Below are 20,951 nucleotides of genomic sequence, written 5' to 3'. Positions count from 1 at the left end.
TCCGAAACAAATAATGCAACATATGTTAAGAAAAAAGAAAAAGAAGATAACAGGAGAGGAAGAATGAAGGGGAGTAAGTCAGAGGGGGAGACGAACCATGAGAGACGATGGACTCTGAAAAACAAACTGAGGGTTCTAGAGGGGAGGGGGGTGGGGGGATGGGTTAGCCTGGTGATGGGTATTAAAGAGGGCACGTTCTGCGTGGAGCACTGGGTGTTATGCACAAACAATGAATCATGGAACACTACATCAAAAACTAATGATGTAATGTATGGTGATTAACATAACAATAAAAATTAAAAAAAATAAAAATGAAAAGAAAAAAAAATTCTGCTTTAAGTCCAAGTTAAAAAAAAAAACAAACACTGCTTCCAGGCAGCCTGTTCTGACCACCTCTAGCTGTCTAAAGTTATTGGCTGCTCACTATTCGAAGCTCGGTTGCTTTATACTGTTTAATTTCTCTACAAGCATATACATACTTTTCTTTTTCCAAGGAAATTCCATAACCTTCTAGGTCATGAGAGCTGTTTTAGTCATTTGTAGATCCTCAATACCCTCTAGAAGCATCCACTACACACAGAAGTTTCCCCCATACATGCTGAAACAAGTTCACCAACTAGAATCATCTTACTGGCCAACCACATTGGGTGACAGTACATAAGCAGTGACTGCTGGTTAAATTAATTAACAAATAAATCAATGAACAATAATTAAAGGGTCTACTGAATGCATAGCAACAGAGACATTGGTCCCAAGATATCTCTGAGATAAAAGACCAATCCCCTGATTCAGTAAAAATCTAAAAAAAATCACTTGCAAGCGCCTGGGTGGCTCAGTCGTTAAGCGTCTGCCTTCGGCTCAAGTCATGATCCCAGGGTCCTGGGATCGAGTCCCACATCGGGCTCCCTGCTCAGCGGGAAGCCTGCTTCTCCCTCTCCCACTCCCCCTGCTTGTGTTCCTGCTCTCACTGTCTCTCTCTGTCAAATAAAAAAATAAAATCTTTAAAAAAAATCACTTGCTGGTGTGATGAAAACTATATGACTGAATAGAATGGGCTAGACTAGGTTATGATATCTTTAGATTACTCTATTACAATGTCCCTTAAGGGGGAGGTAATGGAGCTGTGGGAAACATGTGGACAACTGAAGACAGTGACCATCCACTTCATTCATCTCTCCATCCATCCATCCATCCATCCATATCTCCATCCATCTATCTATCCATCTATCCATCCACCTTTCCATCCATCCATCTCTTCATCCATATATCCCTCCATCTATCCATACACCCCTCCGTCTCTCCATCCATCCATCCATCATACATTGTTCCATCTCCCATGCACTGAAATGCCCACTGAGCGCACTACTGCATACCAGGCACAAGGGACCACTCTTCCAGCAGAATCTAGTATGGAAGACAAACATACAAAAAGACAACCCCAACCTAGGATGATCAGAGCTCTCATAAAGGAAGCTCTGGAAATCCAGAAGAGAATCCAAACTCATAAAAACAGCGAACGTTTTTGTTCATGATTGTGTCTGAGGGATTTACTACAATGCCTGGTATATCATAAATGCTTCATAACTTTCACTGGATAGGTGGATGGATGGATGGATGGATGGATGGATGGATGGATGGATGGAAGGATGGGTGGGTGGATGGATGGATGGAAGGATGGATGGATGGATGGATGGATGGATGGATGGATGGAAGGGTGGGTGGGTGGATGGATGGATGGAAGGATGGATGGGTGGATGGATGGATGGATGGAAGGAAGGATGGATGGGTGGATGGATGGATGGATGGATGGATGGATGGATGGAAGGAAGGATGGATGGATGGATGGATGGATGGATGGATGGATGGATGGAAGGATGGATGGATGGATGGATGGATGGATGGATGGTTGGATGGATGGATGGATGGTTGGATGGATGGATGGATGGAAAGGTGGGTACATGGATGGATGGAAGGAAGGTGGATGAATGCTTAGATAGATGGTAGGACTGAAGTCTTAGAGGAGGTGACCCCAATAGGAATTCCCACATAACAAACCCAAAGAAGATGATAAAATTGTAAGTCGTTAGAGCTTGTTCAAGTTTCCACCAAGGTAAATACTATCGTGGCAGAAAAAGGATCCTGTCTCCCCGCCAGGAAAAAAAAAACCCTCAAATAGCAAGCATCCACAAAAGGAAGAGAAAGCAGAAAGCATTTGTGCAGGCTTACCCATACTCTGCACTATGATGTGCCACCGAGCAAGTGCTAGGAGTGGTTAGCATGAGCAGAGGAGGAAACCATTCTCCATTCTTCGAGGCTGATTTCCACCTCCAACACCCCTCCCCAGGGTGGGGGGGGGCAGTCTTAATCCGTACATATAATTCAGCCCTTCATTATCCATTTTTCCTGGATTTATCTGACCTCCCCATATCTACTGCAAATTTCTGGAATGCAGGGCCCAACAAAAATTCTTCTGTCACCCCCTCCCCCTGGTGGCCTGCCCAGTGCTGGCTGCATACCATAAAAGGTCCTCTCCAAACACTTAACCATGCATGGTGGAAAAACAGCCATGTTTTTAATAATTGATACTCCAGCTTGAGCCATTGAGGAGGTTGTGGTGGCCTTGCTGTGGTGTGATTAAAGTGTTTTATGGCTCCTTTCAACTTTCCTATATTTTAGAAATTTTCTGTAATGAGTATGTATTGCTTTCATAATGAAAAACAAAATATTTGTGGATTTGGCTTCCTGGAATGAGCATCCAGGGCTGAGAGCCTATATAGCACTGTGACTAATACTGCTCATGAGCTAAGCACACCTCCCCCCTCCCTTTCAGCTCCCAGCTCTTCCCAGAGAGAAACAAACTGGGCCATCAATTACATCAGGATGGAACTGGGACCCACGGTCTCCTGGGGAAGCTGGGCTGTCCCACCCCCCCGGGTCTGGGTGAACCCATTTCCCCCTTGCTGCCTCTACCCTCTTTCGCTGGGTGCTGCGTCCCAGAGAATCCCAAGCTCCCCTGGTATATGCCCGCCCTGGGGGTAGCCAGGATGAGGGGAAGCAAGAGCAGAGTGAAAAGTCAATGCACTGTGCCTCTTCACCGCCTCCTGACTTCTGTTTCTCTGAGTGTCCCTGACGTTTCTAGGGCACGAATCCACCGGGGGCACCGAAGGAATGATGTCAACGTTGTACAAAAGCTGACAGACACGCTGGGCATTCTTCTCACCTGACTCACTTAGGCTGGGAAGAGGAGTTGACAGAGATGTCACCGTGCTGCTAGAACCATGGGATGTGGGTCTCCAGGCAACTGTGTGAGCCGGGCATCACCGGAAAGCCCCAGCTCTGTGGAGCGTACCTATCGCTGAGCGACTCAGGGGCCTCGCCTTCTCTCCAATAACTACTGAGTGCCGGAAACCACTTTTAAATGGGGACAGTAGTAGTCTCTGCTCCAGAGTTTACGAACCCAGATAACAACCCCGCTATTACTAGTATTAGGAGTAACAGTAAGGTTGCCGTGAACATGGCTACACACTTCCCATCAATCACCTCGGACAACATCCATTCCCAAGATGAGCAAACCGAGGCACACATTTCTTGGCCCAAAGTCACCCAACTGGTAAGAGACGGAGTCTAGATTCAAACCCAGTAATGCAATTTCATCCATTCTGCTTTTAAATAGTGAAATGCCTTGCTCAAAATTTATATGAAAAATATTCATATAATTATAAAGGTGCCTTGCCCCAGAGCCTTTTTTTTTTTTTTTTTTATCATTCTTTGCGTTCTTACTAAAGTGTACCTGTCATGTTGATAATTTGCTATTCGGGCTATTGTTGGGTTCTCTGCTCCATGTCTCCATGTCTGCACTAGATCGGAAGCTCTGGGAGGGCAGGGCTCTGCCCGTGTGCTCTGCCAAAATGTCAGCTGTTAAAGCAGTGTCTAGAGCATAGTAAGTGCTCAGTGTGTATGAATGAATGAATGAATGAATGGAACAAAAAGCATTTTCCACCCACGTCTAGCCGCAAGAGTCCCAGTCTGCTCACCTCCTCCAGTGTGGCTCCTTTCCAAGTCACTCAACTGAATTTTCTGCTGGGCTTCTTCCAACTGCTTCTGCACTTCTCCCAAATTCTTCTGGACTTGCTCATACTTGCTCTGGAAGAGAGGCCTTGACGTGTCAAGCTGGAGCTTGCTAGAGCCTGGGCCTCGCCGTCCGCCCCTGCCCCGTGGTGCCCCCAGAGCCAAGGACTGTCTAGCCCCTGCCTAGTGCTCATTCAGGGCACCTCCAAGGCCAAGTCTTAGGAAGACCCAAATGTCCTCCAGGACCTTGAACATGGGAGTCTGTAAACCAGCGCATCTTACTTAGGCTTACTGCTCCCACATGTGAGCAGATGGCGATGGGGGCAGGCCCAACCACTCCCAGCCACCCTGCTCAGCCAAAGCCACACATCCCTGCCACCCCCTGGGGACAACTCACCTTCAGCTCCTGGACCTCCCGGAAGGCACGTAGCCGCTCTGCCCGCTCACTCTCCAGCACCTGGCAGGCCACGTCCCCTTTGAAGTGCTCGTCGGCGAGCTCTGTGGTCAACTCAGCAATCTGGAATTACAATCTGGAGTTACAACGGGGTCACTCGTGGGGGGCCGCCAACCCTTCTCCCCCCAGCCCCCTCGGCAGGACCACCGGGGACAAATCATCAGCTCTTGGTGTGATGAGGTGGTTAAGAGCGTGGATGTCAGATTTTTACTGGTCTTGATGTGTTAGAATTCTTGGCCCATCACTCACCAGCTATGTGACTGTGAACCCGGCAGGATGCCCACCTGATTCTTAGTTTTCTCAACTTTAGAGGGTAGGGGATAACTTAATAGAATTGTTTTTTTAAATAATTTTTTATTGTTATGTTAATCACCATACATTACATCATTAGTTTTTGAGGTAGTGTTCCATGATTCATTGTTTGTGCATAACACCCAGTGCTCCATGCAGAACGTGCCCTCCTCAATACCCATCACCGGGCTAACCCATCCCCCCAACCCCCTCCCCTCTAGAACCCTCAGTTTGTTTTTCAGAGTCCATCGTCTCTCATGGTTCGTCTCCCCTCCGACTTACTCCCCTTCATTCTTCCCCTCCTGCTATCTTCTTCTTTTTTTTTCTTAACATATCTTGCATTATTTGTTTCAGAAGTACAGATCCGTGATTCATCAGTCTTGTACAATTCACAGTGCTCACCATAGCACAGACCCTCCCCAATGTCTATCACCCAGCCATAGAATTGTTTTGGGGGGCGCCTGGGTGGCTCAGTTGGTTAAGCAACTGCCTTCGGCTCAGGTCATGATCCTGGAGTCCCGGGATCGAGTCCCGCATCGGGCTCCCTGCTCGGCGAGGGGCCTGCTTCTCCCTCTAACCCTCCCTGCTCTCATGTACTCTCTCTCTCTCTCTCATTCTCACTCTCTCAAAATAAATAAATAAATCTTTAAAAAAAAAAGGAATTGTTTTGAGAATTAAAGGAGATCATCCATATAAAGCTTAGCACAGGGCTGGCACATAGTAAGTACTCAATTTAGAAAGTTGTTTTAGCAGAAACTCTCCTTACCCATCCTTCAGCAAGCCATTTTGCTCCCAACAGGCTCCCCTCAGTAAGACACACAGGTGCCCACCACATAGGAATACGCTCAGCTAATGGTGAGCACTGTGAATTGTGCAAGACTGTTGAATCACAGATCTGTACTTGTGAAACAAATAATGCAACATATGTTAAAAAGAAAAAAAAGAAAAAAGAAGACGATAGCAGGAGGGGAAGAATGAAGGGGAGTAAGTCGGAGGGGGGAGATGAACCATGAGAGACGATGGACTCTGAAAAACAAACTGAGGGTTCTAGAGGGGAGGGGGCTGGGGAGAAGGGTTAGCCTGGTGATGGATATTAAAGAGGGCACATTCTGCGTGGAGTACTGTTATGCACAAACAATGAATCATGGAACACTACATCAAAAACTAATGATGCAATGTATGGTGATTAACATAACAATAAAAAATTTTAAAAAAGGAATACGCTCAGCTGGAAAACCTCTCTGTGGGGGAGCCTGGGTGGCTCAGTTGGTTGAGCATCTGCCTTTAGCTCAGGTCATGATCCTGGAGTTCCAGGATCGAGCCCTGCATCAGGCTCCTTGCTCAGCGGGGAGTCTGCTTCTCCCTTCCCCCCCCTTGTGTTCCCTCTCTCACTGTCTCTCTCTCCGTCAAATAAATAAAATCTTTAAAAAAAAACTTAAAATTCTAATTCAAATGCATATATTTTGTCAAATAGTTGCAGGTGCAAAAACTATGGGAAAAAAATAAAAAAATTAGGCTTCTGCAATCAAACTATTTTGCCATTTGTTCTGCTTTAATGAGATCAAAAGTGGAAATCACGTAGTCGTGCATTAGGGGCATGGTTTAAGGAAGGAAGAAGTGGGTCTGGAGTCAGGTGCTCACACTCTACAGGCTGTGGTCCTACTTCAGAAACACAGTGAGTTAAGGCAGTCCTGTTTCGAGGCAAAAAATAAAAACGCCTCTCTTTTAATGAATTCCCACTTGCACTGACTTTTTTTTCTTTTCTTTCCCATCAACAACCAACTACAGATACCAGATGGGTCAAGGCTTCTGGGCTATAATTGTTCCAACGTGCAGCCTTCCAGGTTCAAGGATATGCCAAAGCAAGTGAGGAGAGAAACAGATATACGTGGACTGTTTATGACTAAGAGGCTCAGAAATGACCTGACACAGAAGGGTCGTTAGGGAAATGGAGCCTCCCTCCATGGAGGGCAGTGGTTAAGATACAGGGAAGGAAAAGAAAAAAAAAAAAAGAACGTACAGGGTTCAAGTCCAAACACAACCACTAACATATTCTGTGACCTTGGACGAATCTCTTCCTCTCTGGGGCTGTGGTCGCCTGAGCTGTAAAATGTACTGCATCGGGGAAGGTCTATTGTCCTTCTGGCATTCCCATCTCATGCCATAAATGTTGTGCATGAAGATGCCTAAACACTTCCCTTTCCCATCAGACCCAGTGCATGGCACTGAGAAGCGACTGGGGGGTGTTGTCACAGACGCTAAGTGGTCCTTCCAGCATGGAATCCAGCTGCCCTCTCGAGCTGGTCACAGGCGGTCTCAAAAATCATTCCTCTGCCCCACGAAGAAGGAAGATGAAGATCTATACATTTTGATGTGAAAAAAAAAGAAGTCCCCAAGATATATTGCCAACAGGGCAGGGGAGAAAAAGCAAAGTTGCAGAATAGAATGTCTGGCATGTTCCCTTTTTTGTTTTGTTTGTACTTGCACAGAAAAAGGCACTCCCAGACTGTTAATAGGGATTTTCTTTTTTTTTCCTAGAAGGGTGGGCTCACAGGGGATTCCAATTTCCTTGTGAGGCATTTCTGTACTGTTGATCTTTTAACCACTTTCGTCATTGGCAAAACACAAAACCAAATATCTTTTAAAAAACAGTCCCCCAAAATTGAGCTACAAAAACAAGGGTTGCTGCTCTAGAACATTCTATGCCCCCCACATTTTTTTGCCCCTCCTCCAGCCCATTGGCTACCCACCTTGGTGACCACACCAGTGAGGGCTCAGACTGAAATGCACATTTCAATTGAAACAGGGGAAAACAGGAGGTTTGGGGGGAGCATTCCAAAGTCACATAGCAAGTGAGTGACAGAACTGGGACTTGAACCCAGATGCCTCCTGTCCAGGTAACGGTCGGCACTTCACCAACCAGGGGCTCTCCCTCCCAGGGCCGTCCTGGCTGTCTCTGGGGTGGGGCTTCCTGTTGCTGTTCCTTATGCTGGTACCTTTAATATGCTCTGGGGAAACTTTTGCAGTCCCCTGGGATGGTCGTTAAAATGTGGAGCCCAGGATTCCCAGAATGCCCACACCACCGTAATCTTCGGTGGGACCCAGGGATCTGAATTTCAACACACTCCATGGTTATTCTTAAGCGCAACCAAGTTTAAGAATTACTGCCCTAGAAATTGCCAGAATCTCTTCCTAATCTTTCCCGCTTGGCTTGAGATGGGTTAGACTGGCTTACTTACAGGCACAGAGCAACACTGGCTCTGGAGGAATGATCGATCATTTGCAGTGGGCATGAACACGGGCTGGAGCCATCCAGGGACGCCCCAGATCACGCCCCTCACCCCCCGCCTCACCATCCCCGAGATCAGCAGGATTGTGTTCTCCCTGCCTTAACCAATTAGTGTGAAATTTAATCTGTGCTAATCAGCTTGAGCAAAGGGAGCACAAAATTAATTTAATGCATTAATTTTGAGTTCTACACAACCCAAGTCCAGAGCCCAAAGGACAATTAATGCTTTCAAATTAGGGATATGACAGATGCTTTTCACAGAGACAAGTAGCCCCCAATCTGTCCCTGTCCCCACCAGCCTCTCTCCCTTCCTACATTTTGGGGCCCACAGGCTTTATCCATAGAGGTGAGGGGTGGGCGCCAGGCCCAGAGCTATTAGGTGAATATAAAACAAAAACCAATTTAACGAGAGGAGAGCCTGGTTGGCAAACCCAGAAGGATCCTTGCAGATTACTCAAGGACCAATTAACTAGAAATTATTCCAAAAACCTCCCTGGATCCACCACTTAAGCCAAATCATCAGAAATTCTCTTTCTCCTTAGGGACAATGACTCTAAAGATCTGTCAAAGAGAAGGGGGTAGAAATGAATGAATTTGCGGTACATTTTGCATGGAGTCAAATAGAAACAACATCTATCCTGCTCATTGGCTTCATTTGCAGTTTGAGAGAAACAGTGGGTAACAAGTAATGTTGATGGACATTAAATGCTGAGCACACATGGGACCCTCTGGACTGTCACTGTCACTTGTCATTCATGACGTGAGCACCAACTGTGTGCGAGGCCCTGCCTTCAAGATCCCCCTGCCGAGCTGTGGAGATAAAACCACATGTAGAGCACCCATGTGTCTTAGTTCAACCCTGTCCTTGGCTCTTATATTCAAGAGCTCTCAAAACTGCCCAAACGATCTTATCCACAGGGAGCAAACAGTGGTCTTTCACTGTCTTCCCAGTATGTTTCAATCTAACGAAAAGAAGGGGTTCATTATAAGCCCTTCCAGGAGAAAAAGCTCCCTGAATGCTGGGGAGAGACATTTTTGTCATTCCCTGTTGACAGAACAGGAAACTGAGGCATTGAGTCACGAAATGATTTTGTTCAAGGTCATGGCAGATAAGTCCCACAGGGAGTCCGGCTCGGACAGCCTGAATCCCAGGTCCTGACTCATAATTACGGGCTGTCTTGTCCCCATGCCCACCACCTGGCTCCATCCCCCACCCCAGGCCCCTGGGGGTCAGCAGCGCACCTGGGAGCAGACCTGGAAGCAATGGGTGGGGGAGGGGGAGTGAAACAGCCAGATGCATGGGGCTCAAAGGCAAGATCAACAACAACCTGCGAGGCCATGCCCAAAGGGAGGTTTATGGACCCCTGGTGGAAGGGAAGCCCCATCCTTGCAATCTGGGTGATTAAGAGAGAAAGTGGAAAATAAAATCAGAAAAGGGGGCGTATAAATCAATAGGCAAAGGGTCTGTCCAACTGCAGAGCCCAGTTGGCTGGTATGCTGTTTGCTTGTCAAGGAGATTAAGCCATGGCTTCAGTCTCACAGCATCTGCCCTCAGAGCTGCCTCGGTCATTAGGGGAAATTCAGAACAATTCTCTGGCTTAGTGGTGGGCTCCAGGGTTCCCCAGAGACTCACTCTGGGCACCAGTTCAAGCACCACCCTGTGTATTTCTCTCCCAGCACCTGCTACTAAGTGATGGTGATTGTTACCTTAATCATCGTCACTACTCAGAAAGTGCTCACCATGGGCCTGGCACAGGGTAACACACAGAACCTTCCGAGAAACACAGAGAGGTAGGTTACTGACATCTCCACGTTCCAGATGAGGACCTGAGGCGCCAGGGTGCCGACGCCCAGCCAGCCAGCAGCAGACCTGGATATGAACCAAGGCAGCCTGGCTCCAGAGACAGTCAAAATGCCTCTTGGGGGCTCAAAGAATGCATAATAATGTATGCGGAGCCAAGGAGGAAGGGAGAATCGACAGCCTCTGGCGTGTCAGTGGGAACGGGCCATGGGGCCACGCTGGGAGCAATGTCATGCCTCAGAGCAGGACACATGGGGATGACGCCTCACCGACTGGCCTTGGGGGGAGAGGGGCTTCCATGAGCTCTGGAAAGGGGTCTTCAAAGTGCCATAGCACCCCCCTAAAGAGGAAATAACCCCTTGGATGCTGGCCCCCACATAACGCATCTTGAAAATGTGTTCTGGTCCAGCCACCCGCCCCCTGCTTCAGGATAGCATTCAGACCTCTACCAAGATTCTCCCAGCTCCTGTGATCTGGGCCAGCTTCAGGGACTGACCCCACTCCATAATCTGGGCCAGCTTCAGGGACTGACCCCACTCCATAACCTCCTTGTGCACATGAGACCCTCCAACCACCAGGACTGCAGGGGCCGGCCCAGGTCCCCGCCCTCTGTCCCTGTTCTTGCTATGCCCTCCACCTGGAACATCTCCTTAAGTCACCTGGCCGGCTCCGGCTCAGCTCGAAGGATGAGCCACTCCCTGACCTGATTCCCAGTCGGAGGAACTGTTGTTCATCTCTCACTGTCTGTTTGGAGTCAGCCCGAACCCAGGGTCAAAGCCCAGCGCTGCTACTCACCAGCTGTGTGACATTGAACAAATCACTTCTCCTCTCTGGTCCTCACTGTCCCCATCTAGAGCACAGGGGTACTAACCATACCTTCCTGGCAGTTTGATGGGGAGGTAAAATGAGACAAAGCAGGTAAAGGGGATGTGTCGCGACACCCGGCACAGACACGTTGCTCATTAAATAGTACTTTAATTACTCAATCCGACATGATTTCATTCATTCCTTCCATTGGCATTGAGAGCTTTGAGGGGTACAGAAAGAGCTAAGATGCAATCACATATATGTCAGTGGTGGTGGTGATGTGTGAAGATATGCTGTGTATGAGACTTTATATGCAGCCTTCATACCATCCTGTGGAGAACAGTATGGAACCATCACGGTCACCATGTCCCTGCTAATGACACAGAAGCTCAGACACTGGAAGAACTGGCCCACGGTCCCGTGGCAGTGAGAGCCCAAAGCCAGCTGCCCTGATCAACCCTCTGCTCCCGCACCAGACACACCAGGTCAGGTCATCTTATCCATCCCTTAACTCGTCCAGTTCCACTAGCTTTTTCATCTGTGTTATAAAAGAGGCAGAGAAGACATGATGGCCCCGCTTTTATATGGAGAAACTGAGGCATGCAGAACATTCCAGCTGTGCACTCCTTTGTGGGGTCTTAGCTAAGCCCACTGTGGTCATCCGTGACTATGCCCACACTTTGGCCAGAGAACCTCGGCAGCTAGCTTTCTGCTGGAAGGACACTCTCCCCAGCATGTCCCAGCAGCCGAGGCTCAAGAGACCCTAATATCCCGAGGCTGTATCACTCTCCTAGGGATGACAGAGCTGCCACATCCAGTCCCCAGAGGCACAGTGCTGTGCAGAGCACTAAGAGTCAGAAGACTGAGTCTAGTATATGATCTAGACTCAGTCACCACTTGACCACATCACCCCTGGCAAGTCACTTCCCTTCCCTCCTAGAGATAAGCTCCTGCCGGCCATGTTCATGACTAGCCAGGGCCAAACTCCCCAGCTCTTTGCAAATACACTTTCCAACCTAAACCATATCCTGCTGGATCCCAGTGGATCCTCTCTCAGCCATTCCTTACCAAAAAATGAAACTTTTCAAGCTAACAAGACCAGACATCCAGAGTGCATGGGACTATCTTTTGCTATAAATAAAGTCTTCGGGAAAACCCAGAAGATATTCCAGAAAGGGAAGAAAACACCCTATTCTCATTTTTCTCCATGTGCTCCCACAGCCTTATAGGAAATCCCTGTACGAAAAGAGACCTGCTTTCCGGTGAAAATAAAAAACCCCACTTTGCATCCAGGCAGATTTTGCACGCTTGAAGAATATTTATAGCCAGCTTCCTGGAGGCGTCTCATCTCCTCTTCTGCTCCTTCCCAAATGAAGCACTTAAATCATTTTGCAATAATGTTGTCTTTTTAATAAGCCTAGTCAAATGGAGTTTCCACTGATGAGGCACAACATGTTTTAGCAACATTTCTATCAATTGTTTCCCCCCCTCCTATAGAGACAAGCGGGTGGGGTGCAGAGGCTGTGAAAGGGGCCAGGGGTGTCTTCATGATACATGGCCCGAAGGACTGTCTGCCTCCCAGCTGTCAACAGAAACTCTTCTAAGAAAGTAGAACCACATGAAAGGAGATACCTTCTACCTGTTCCTTAACATGTGGTTCCCAGACCAGCAGGTTCCCCATCACCTGACAGTGCAGGAGAAATTCTGAATCTCCAGGGCCTCCCCACACCTACTGACTCAAGAATCTCTAGGGCTGGGGAGCAGCACACTCTATTCTAACACATCCTCCAGGGGATTACGACACACTTTCGAGTATGAGAACCACTGCTCTTACGTGGCATGACTCTGCATCGGGTTCACCTCTGGGCTCGTTAAAAAGAAGCAGTGAAGGTTGCCCCTCCCCCAAGATTCCCTCCTGGGTCAAATCCTCAGGAGATGCGATGGGGAAGCTACATGGTATACAGCTCCCTCCAGGTGATTCGAATGCTCTGTAACGTATAAAAGCAACCGGTAAAAAAAATGAAAAATCAAAGTAGCTTTCTTGGTGGAGGGGAAAGAATTAAAGACCTTTCTTCAAATAAAATCTTACTTGGGCCCCAGGTTGCTACATTTCACCAAATCTCAGCAGCCTCTGATGATAAGATGAACCATTATGGAACATAAGAAAGTGCTGCTAATTTTTAGTGTAAGATGCCAGTGATTGTCATGATGCATCACAATTACAGAGATGCAGAAAGGTGGGAAATAGTGTGCATCTGGGAATCAGTAAAATACAGAATGAAACCAGAGAAGACTATCTATTGCCATTGATATAGGTTTGGGAGTTCTGGAGTCCTTTGACCTCTTCTTAGTGCTCTGGCAGGTCTGAAGAGACTCGGGACTTCAGAAAATAAATCTTCTAATTACTGCATCCAAAAGGGCAAGCCACAGAGCAGAGGAAGAGATCTGTGCCACATATATCCAACAACTGAACTTATATCCACAGTATATAAAGAGTTGTTACAGATCAATAAGAAAAGCAGTAGAAAATGGCCAAAAGGCTTGAAAGACCTCTTTGACCAAAGAGGATAACAAATAGCCAAACACATGTGAAAAGGCACAAATTAAAATCACCATGTGGGATTACTGCATGCCCAACAAAATCGTTAAATGAAAAGGACAATACCACGTGCTGGTAAGGGTGTAGAGCAACTGGAATGCTCACCCACTGCCGTGGGAGGGTCAACTGATACATAAAGTTGAGTGAAGTGTTTGACTGTATTAATTAAAACCCAATATAGAAAGAACTTAAAACCTAGCCATTCCATTCCAAGTACATTCCTTTTTTTTTTAATTAACATATAATGTATTATTTGTTTCAGGGGTATAGGTCTGTGATTCATCAGTCTTACACAATTCACAGGACTCACCATAGCACATACCCTCCCCAGTGTCCATCACCCAGCCACCCTGAGTGCATTCCTAACAGAAAGTGTATGGTATGTGCACCAAAACACGTGTGGAGGGATGTTCACAGCAGGCTTATTCATGACAGTTCAAAGCTAGAAACAACCAAATGCTCATTTAGAGTAGAATGGATCAATAGTGCTCTATATTCATGATGGCATACTATACAGCAGTGACAATGAACAAGCCACAACCACCCACATCATGGATGATTGTCACAAACAATGTCACATGAAAGAAACCACGCAAATAGGTACACACATTTGATTGCATCTAGGAAAAGTTCAAAAATAGGAAAAAAAAAACACCTAATCTATATTGCTAGAAGTCTGTTCAGTGGTTATCCTTGGAGGGTAGTGGCTGAAAGGGCCATGGGGGGGGGGTGCTTTGGAAGGAGCTGGGACTGTTCTGTGTCTCCATATGGGTGCTGATTGCTTTGGTGTGTTCAATTTGTGAAAATTCATTGAGCTGTATACTTACGAGGTGTGCACTTTTTTGTATGTTGGACCCTAAAATAAATTTTAAAAAGAGGGAAGAAGACGGGGTGGGGAGAGAACCCAGGTAGAAGAAACCATAACACTCAGTCCACCTAAATGTGATTCCTGAAAAAAGCTCTGCTTTGCCTACTAGTTGAATTTTTTAGGGAATTGATGTCATGCCCTTGCCTTGCAGTTCAAGACAATGTCCGCAAAAGCACTCCTACAGCTCCCCTCTTCTATTTACTATATGCACATTACTGAGGTTGTACTTTGCCAGGTTACTTAGTGCCCCATTTCATGTGGACTCCTAGAAGAAACTTCTCTAATATCTCAATACCAGGGAAAATTAGTATTATCTCAAGCAACAGGTGTGTGTGTGTGTGTGTGTGTGTGTGTGTGCGCGCGCGCACGCGCGCATGTGCATGCATGAGTGTGTTTAACCTGGGGACAAATGTCTTTGGAATATCTTGCTTCTCTCTTTGCTCTGGTTGCTAGGAAGCTCAGTGTCAACATTTCAGTTTACTTCTCATGGCTCCATTCACCCATCCGATGTCTTTTCTGTGCCAGGGGCTGGGCCACTGTGATGAGCAAAGACACATCCCTGCCCTTAGGGCCTCGCCCTCTAGCTGGGACACAGGTACACCAGGGAGGGGTTAGGACACCCCTATCAGTGCAGTGACAGGAAGCACAAGGAAGCACAAGGCCCAGTGACAGGAAGCACAAGAATGGACCCGACCCATTCTTAACAAAGTTAAGGGTTACAAAGTGTTAACAGAGGCTTCTTGGAAGAAGTACCACCTAAACTGGGTGAAAAGGGATGACCAGGCATTAACCAGGTGAGAACAGTGGCGGGCACAGCCCAAGCAAAGTCTGTGAAGTGAGAGTGAGTCTAAGGTTCGCGGTAAATTTCTATTTCCTAAGTCTTCCTCTGGTCTGATATGCTCTTCAACTCTTATTTCCCATTGCTCTGACTTTCTTAACTTTTTAAATTTTGTCTTATTTTTACCAGGCCCCATACATCTTTTCATAACCATGTACAATACAGAGACACAAAGAACCTGAGTAGAATATTCTGCGGGTGCTGACACTTTGAATGCGTGGTTCAGGTCTCAGAAGCCAGGCCCCCTCCTTCCTTCTCCCAGCGCTGGGTAAGCTGTAGGGCTAGATGCTAATGATGTTCACCTCATTACTCTCTCCAGTCTCCCCTGGCATCTGAGGCACCCCAAGCCCCCAAGTCTGACTTGACAGTTTGTGATGAATTACTGTATCAAATGTCAGCTCAGTGGGAAGGCGTTTCTACAGCGAAGTCACCAATATGCCCAGCCCACGCAGAGCTCTCTGATTTCTCGCTTCCGTTGCTCTACCACTGAAGCGTCCTGCAAGAGAGGTCAGGCTGCATGCTCTCTAGAGACTTGAATGAGACTGGGGAATGGAGGGGGTACTTGAGTGTTACTTCCTCTCCTCCTTACAGTATTTTCCCCAAGAGGGCATAGACCCATGGGGAAGCCTTTCTGCCCAGCCTCACCTAACTCTGTGTGCTGTGACTGTCCCTTCCAGGAGTCACTGCCTCTTCCTTGTCCATGGGAGTTGGACAGAGAACCTCTGGTGGGGAGAGTGGACACAACTATAAAGGGAATGAGAAGGGGTGGAAAAGAGATAGCGCCCACCCCAAACTTCATCCCATGTCCCCACATGAGCCAACCAGGCTCAGCCTGGGCAGTCAACAGAGGAAGGAGAATTTGTTCTGTTGGCTTGATCATGAACTCAATTATAGCCACCACTATCCTCATATAAAACCAAGCAATATTACTGGTAATAATAGCACCATGGGCTCACAGGTGTGGAAAGCTCCAGTTTTGCTCTAAACTGACAAATATTATCCCAAGTTGCCTCAGGACCTTTGCACTTGCCACTTCTACTCTTTTTCCCCAGATCTGCACATAGATGGCGACACCAAATGATTCACCACTAGACAAACATCTTAATTCATGGAAGCCTTCCTGGACCACTTAGGCAAAAAATGGCCCCCTGCCCCCGACTGTCACCTCCCTCTGCTTAGTATCTACAGCACTTGACCATCCAAAAGTAGTTTGCTTGTTTATTTACTTGTGGTCTGTCTCCCTTGATTGGCCTGGGGACCTTGTGAGGACAGGGATTTTGCCTTCTCCCTAGCTGGATCTGAGGTGGCCAGCTGAATGCCTGGTACCTGGGAGGTGCTCATCTGTATTTGTTGACTGGGTGAATAACTGGGCTTCCTTTGAGCTTCAGCAGGACGCTGTGAGCTACCCAGGGCTCTGAATGACAGCTGGGACTAAGGAGGAGATGGGCACAGCACTCACCCTGGGCGCAAAATTTCGGGGAATGCCAAGAAACTCAGAAACCAAGATAAATAACATTCTAATGAAATATTTAAGAAAGTCAAAATTAATGCCAAAAATCCATGATGAATAAAACATCAAAAATTTAAATGAAGACAAGATCCCACTGTGCCAACTGCCTTACTTGCCTCACCTTAATCCTGGCCCACCAGTCCTGCGTTGTTTTTGAAATTTTGATATTTGGCTCATCGTGGATTTTTTTTTTGCATCAATTTACATTTTAAAAGATCCTGCAATGAAATATGATTTATCTTGCTGAGTTTTTGGCACCCCTTTAAATTTCATGTCCTACGTGAGTGACTTACTAGAGTTCCAGCCCTGAAAAACTAGGCGGAACAGCAAATTTCTGTGAACAGCTCTTCCTTGATCTACCCACAGCTCCCTGACCGCGGTACACTCTATGAATTTGTTTAGGAATCTGGAATTTGCAGTAGTTCCCTTGGGGGCAGGGACCATCTGGCTTCCATCCTCATCCCCAGCTTGTGAACTCAACACCCAACTAAGGACAGAAGATATGAGCAAAGTGGTCATGCTCTCACCCCCCGATGTAATCTCCAATCACGTGTCCTTTCCACCTGCCAGAGGGGACCACCACCCTGAATTTGGTGTTATGATTCCCATGAAATATTTTCACACCATAACCACATGGCAGATGCCCCACTCCATAGACAGTATTCTCCTGCATACTTAAAAGGTAATATATCCGATATCATATTTTAAGGATTCTTTCATAACTTAAATCATTTTTCTCCAGTGTTATGTTTTCGAGGGCAATCCATGCAGATGCATGTAACTCTAGTTAAAGAGCCAAGACATGTTTTCTATAAAGAGCCAGACAGTAAATATTTTTAGTCTTTGTAGATCATAGAGTCTCTGTGACAACTACTCAGCTCTGCCAGGGTAGCATGAAACCCACCAGGGACTACACATGAATAAATGGGCATGGCTGTGTGCCAATAAAACTTTATTTACAAAAAAACAAAACAGGTGGGCAATGGGGTTCAGCCTGTGGGCCATAGTTTTACTGCCTCTGTATTCATTTTTACTTTTGGCAACTCGATTTTTAATCTAACAAAATGTGTTTATCCATTCTCTTATTGATAGACTCCCATGTGAGTATTTACATTTTTTTCAACATGACAAGGCCACTCCTCTATACTTCTTCTCATCTTTTCGTATGTAAGTAAGACAGATTCTCTAGCATATTTACCCAAAATGGAATTGCTGGAGCACAGCGTACAGATAGGATCAACTTTCAGAGACACGGTTAAGTTGCTCAAGAGTGAAGAGATCAATTTACATCCCCACAACAGCATGTGAATTCCCGCTGCTATACATCCTTGCCAACATATGGCTACCTCAGAATTGGATCTTGCCAATTCGAGGTGCGAAACGGTACCTATCGTGGTGTTAATTTGCATTTACTGATTGCTAGTTAATTTGAGCATCTTCATGAGTCTCCTGGCCATTTGAATTCCTGGACATTGGAACTCTTGAAACAAGAGTTCCCCTCTTGGGACTTGCCGATTCCTCTTTTTGCCCATTTTTTTTTTCCTACTGAAGGGTTTTTCTTTACATGTTCAAATACTCTTTGCCAGTTATATGTGTTGCAAATTTCATGGCCCAGTATGTGGTGTCTCTTCATTTTATGCTTTGATAAACAGAAGCTGATTACTTTAATATAGTCAAATTTGTCAATTTTTTCCTCGTGATTTGTACTTTTGTGACTTCTGTTAGAAATTCTTCCCTTCGGAGTTGAATGATATGGGTTTGAATCTCAGTGCTACACATGCTAGTTGTGTGACCTTGGGAAGAGACCTAATATCTCAGAGCCGCAGGCTCCTCCTCTGCAAAATGGGGACAAGGACAGCATGCCCCCACAGGGTTATTTTGAGGAGGCTTGTAAAGCACTTAGCACAGTGTCAGGCACATCATCACTTCCCCCATCAGTAGGCCTCACCCCCCACAGGGACCCCACACAGGAGGGATAGGTTACCTTGCTCTCTAGCAGGTCTGCATTCTGCCGGAGTTCATTCCGTGACTTCTCCGATTTTTCTAGCTTCTGTCTCAGCATTGTAAGCTCCTCCTACAAAAGCAAACACCTTAACAGAAGCCTAGCCCAGAGGCAGAGGTTCCACGTGGGGAAAGAGTGTCTGGGGTATAGAGTGAGTGATTCTGCCAACCCATCTGTAATGATGCTCAGATGCTAAATTCCTACAAGGGTTTTTTTTTTTTTCTTTCCCCATTTCTAAATATCAACATCCCAGTCTAGGGGCCGAATGCAAATCCTCAGAATGAGTCCATTGCTTGACTGGAGATGCTTGAGCGAGATGGGTGTGCTTGGCCCTTCATCCTCCCCAAGGTCACTATCCTGCCCATGGCTCAGCATTATGCTTATAGTACCACCATGAGGAGGAGCCCAAATGCCCACCCACAGCAGACTCTGGGATGAACTACGGAATGCACACAGAAAGGAGCACTGGGCTGTTGTGGAGAGCGAACCGGGAAGACTTCTGTGAAACTAGACACGGTGTGACTCTCAAAATATATTTCTAAGTGCAAAATACCAGTGTCAGAGGAATATAAACAGTATGCTACCTTTGGTGTGGGAGAGAAAGGAACTCTGTGTGCATGTGTCAATTGGCTAATTTTGCAAGAATAAACAACAGCAAAGATAAACCAGAAACCAATCAAAATGGTTACTTGTAGAAGGTGGGCGCTACCAGGGAAGAAGCAAAGCAAAAGGAGTGTTCTCTGAGAGGCAAAGAAATCAAGGACTCAAAGATTTCACCACTTGAGTCTCTCTGGGATGGACTGTAAGTGTTCGTGTGCCCCTCGGGAGTAATGGGGTATCTGCCTAGCACCCACAAGCCTAGCGTGTAGCTGGACACAGGAGGGAGGGTGGTCTGTGTCTGTGTTGACGGGAGCAGAGGGATATCTGGAAGGGGGCGGCTGGGCAGAGCATTTCTAGATCAAGAATCTACAGGGTGGGGGCACTGAGTCTGGATGTAAGCCCTAACATGGGGGTGTGAAGAGGTATCGGCCACCCCACACCCTTCCTGCCACCGGTACTGACCTCCTTGGCACGGAGCTGCTCATCCCCGATGGTGGCGCTCAGCAGGGGCCGGAGGGAACCGAGGAGCTGCCACCACGACCAGTCCTTGACCGCCAGGAACACAGCCATGTTCTTCTGGATGCACTGTGCGGCCAGGCGGTGAATCTGCAGGGAAAAGAGACCAGGAACTCGAGGGGCCCTTCCCAACCCAGGGAAGGTGAAGGAAAGAGAGCAAGGGGGTGGTGGCAAAAGGGATGTTTTGAAAAAGCAGGTTCATAGCTAATGGAAGAGATTAGCTAACTTAAAAATTAAAAAAGCTTCTTTTCAGGGGCCTGGGTGGCTCAGTTGGTTAGGCATCTGCCTTTAGCTTGGGTCGTGGTCCCTGGGGTCCTGGGATGGAGCCCTGCACTGGGCTCCCTGCTCAGCAGGGGGGCAGTATGTACCTCCCTCTGCCCATCCCCCTGCTTGTGCATGTGCGTGCTCCCTCCCTCTCTCTCTCTCTCACAAAAATAAATAAATAAATAATCTTTTTTTTTTTACTTTTTTTCAATGGTTTCGTAATAGCACTGTATAGTGACAGGCAGTAAACTGCATCGTGAGCTCAGCACAACATATAGACTTCAATCACTATGTTGTATGCCTGAAACTAATGTAACACTGGGTATCAACTCTACTCAAAAAAAAGTAAATAAATAAAAAATGTTGTTAAATTAAAAAAAAATTTGTGAAAGCCTCTTTTCAACGAGTCGGGCTCTGGGCATCAGACGTTATGCTCCAATTCAATCTTGCGTGACCCAAGAAGAAGAAGAGGAAGAGGAGTCAAAAATATCATACAACAGGGTCACATCTTGTGCAGGGTTTAGATTCAAAAGCCACTGTGAAAGGCAAATCCTTGAACATCCCTGAAATTGCCCGTAAGACACAATGGCCATGATTATGTCACAAGTTGATATTTAGGGGCTAGGTATCACTTTATTTTTTAAAGATTTTATTTATTTATTTAATTGACAGAGAGAGAGAGAGAGAGAGGGAACACAAGCAGGGGGAGGGTCAGAGGGAGAAGCAGGCCTCCCGCCGAGCAGGGAGCCCGATGCAGGGCTCGATCCCAGGACCCTGAGATCATGACCTGAGCTGAAGGCAGTCGCTTAACCAACTGAGCCACCCAGGCGCCCCGGGGCTAGGTATCACTTTAAGTGAATGTAAACACAAATTCCATGCTTCTCAAATCTGAGTGTGCATCACAAGCCCAGGGAGAGCTAGTTAAAGCACAGATGCTGGGCTCCATCCCCAGAGGGTTTGATTCGGTAAATCAGGGCGGGGCCCAAGAATTTGCATGGCTGACAGATGCCCCGTTGATGTGGATGCTGTTGGCCTGGGGAACCA

The 20,951-nt window shown here is 46.9% G+C and overlaps 1 protein-coding gene across 3 annotated transcripts in view; it reads right to left on the bottom strand.

The window, feature by feature from the left end:
* Positions 1-20,951, bottom strand: part of MYO18B (myosin XVIIIB) — a 264,944-nt gene that overhangs the window by 135,888 nt on the left and 108,105 nt on the right. For all 3 annotated transcript variants that reach the window (XM_073886782.1, XM_073886784.1, XM_073886783.1), the window contains exons 24-27: positions 19,590-19,733; positions 18,510-18,599; positions 4,466-4,585; positions 4,035-4,143 (exon numbers count right to left, since the gene is read on the bottom strand). In XM_073886782.1, coding sequence (XP_073742883.1) covers positions 4,035-4,143; positions 4,466-4,585; positions 18,510-18,599; positions 19,590-19,733 — 463 coding nt within the window. The remainder of the gene's footprint in view (positions 1-4,034; positions 4,144-4,465; positions 4,586-18,509; positions 18,600-19,589; positions 19,734-20,951) is intronic.

Source organism: Callorhinus ursinus, unplaced genomic scaffold (assembly GCF_003265705.2).
Source record: "Callorhinus ursinus isolate GAN/ISIS: 27379988/994484 unplaced genomic scaffold, GSC_fseal_2.0 scaffold72, whole genome shotgun sequence".
In the NCBI taxonomy this organism is placed as follows: Eukaryota; Metazoa; Chordata; class Mammalia; order Carnivora; family Otariidae; genus Callorhinus; species Callorhinus ursinus.
Note: the sequence above shows the minus strand (reverse complement) of the source record. Positions and strands in the feature narration are given on the sequence as shown.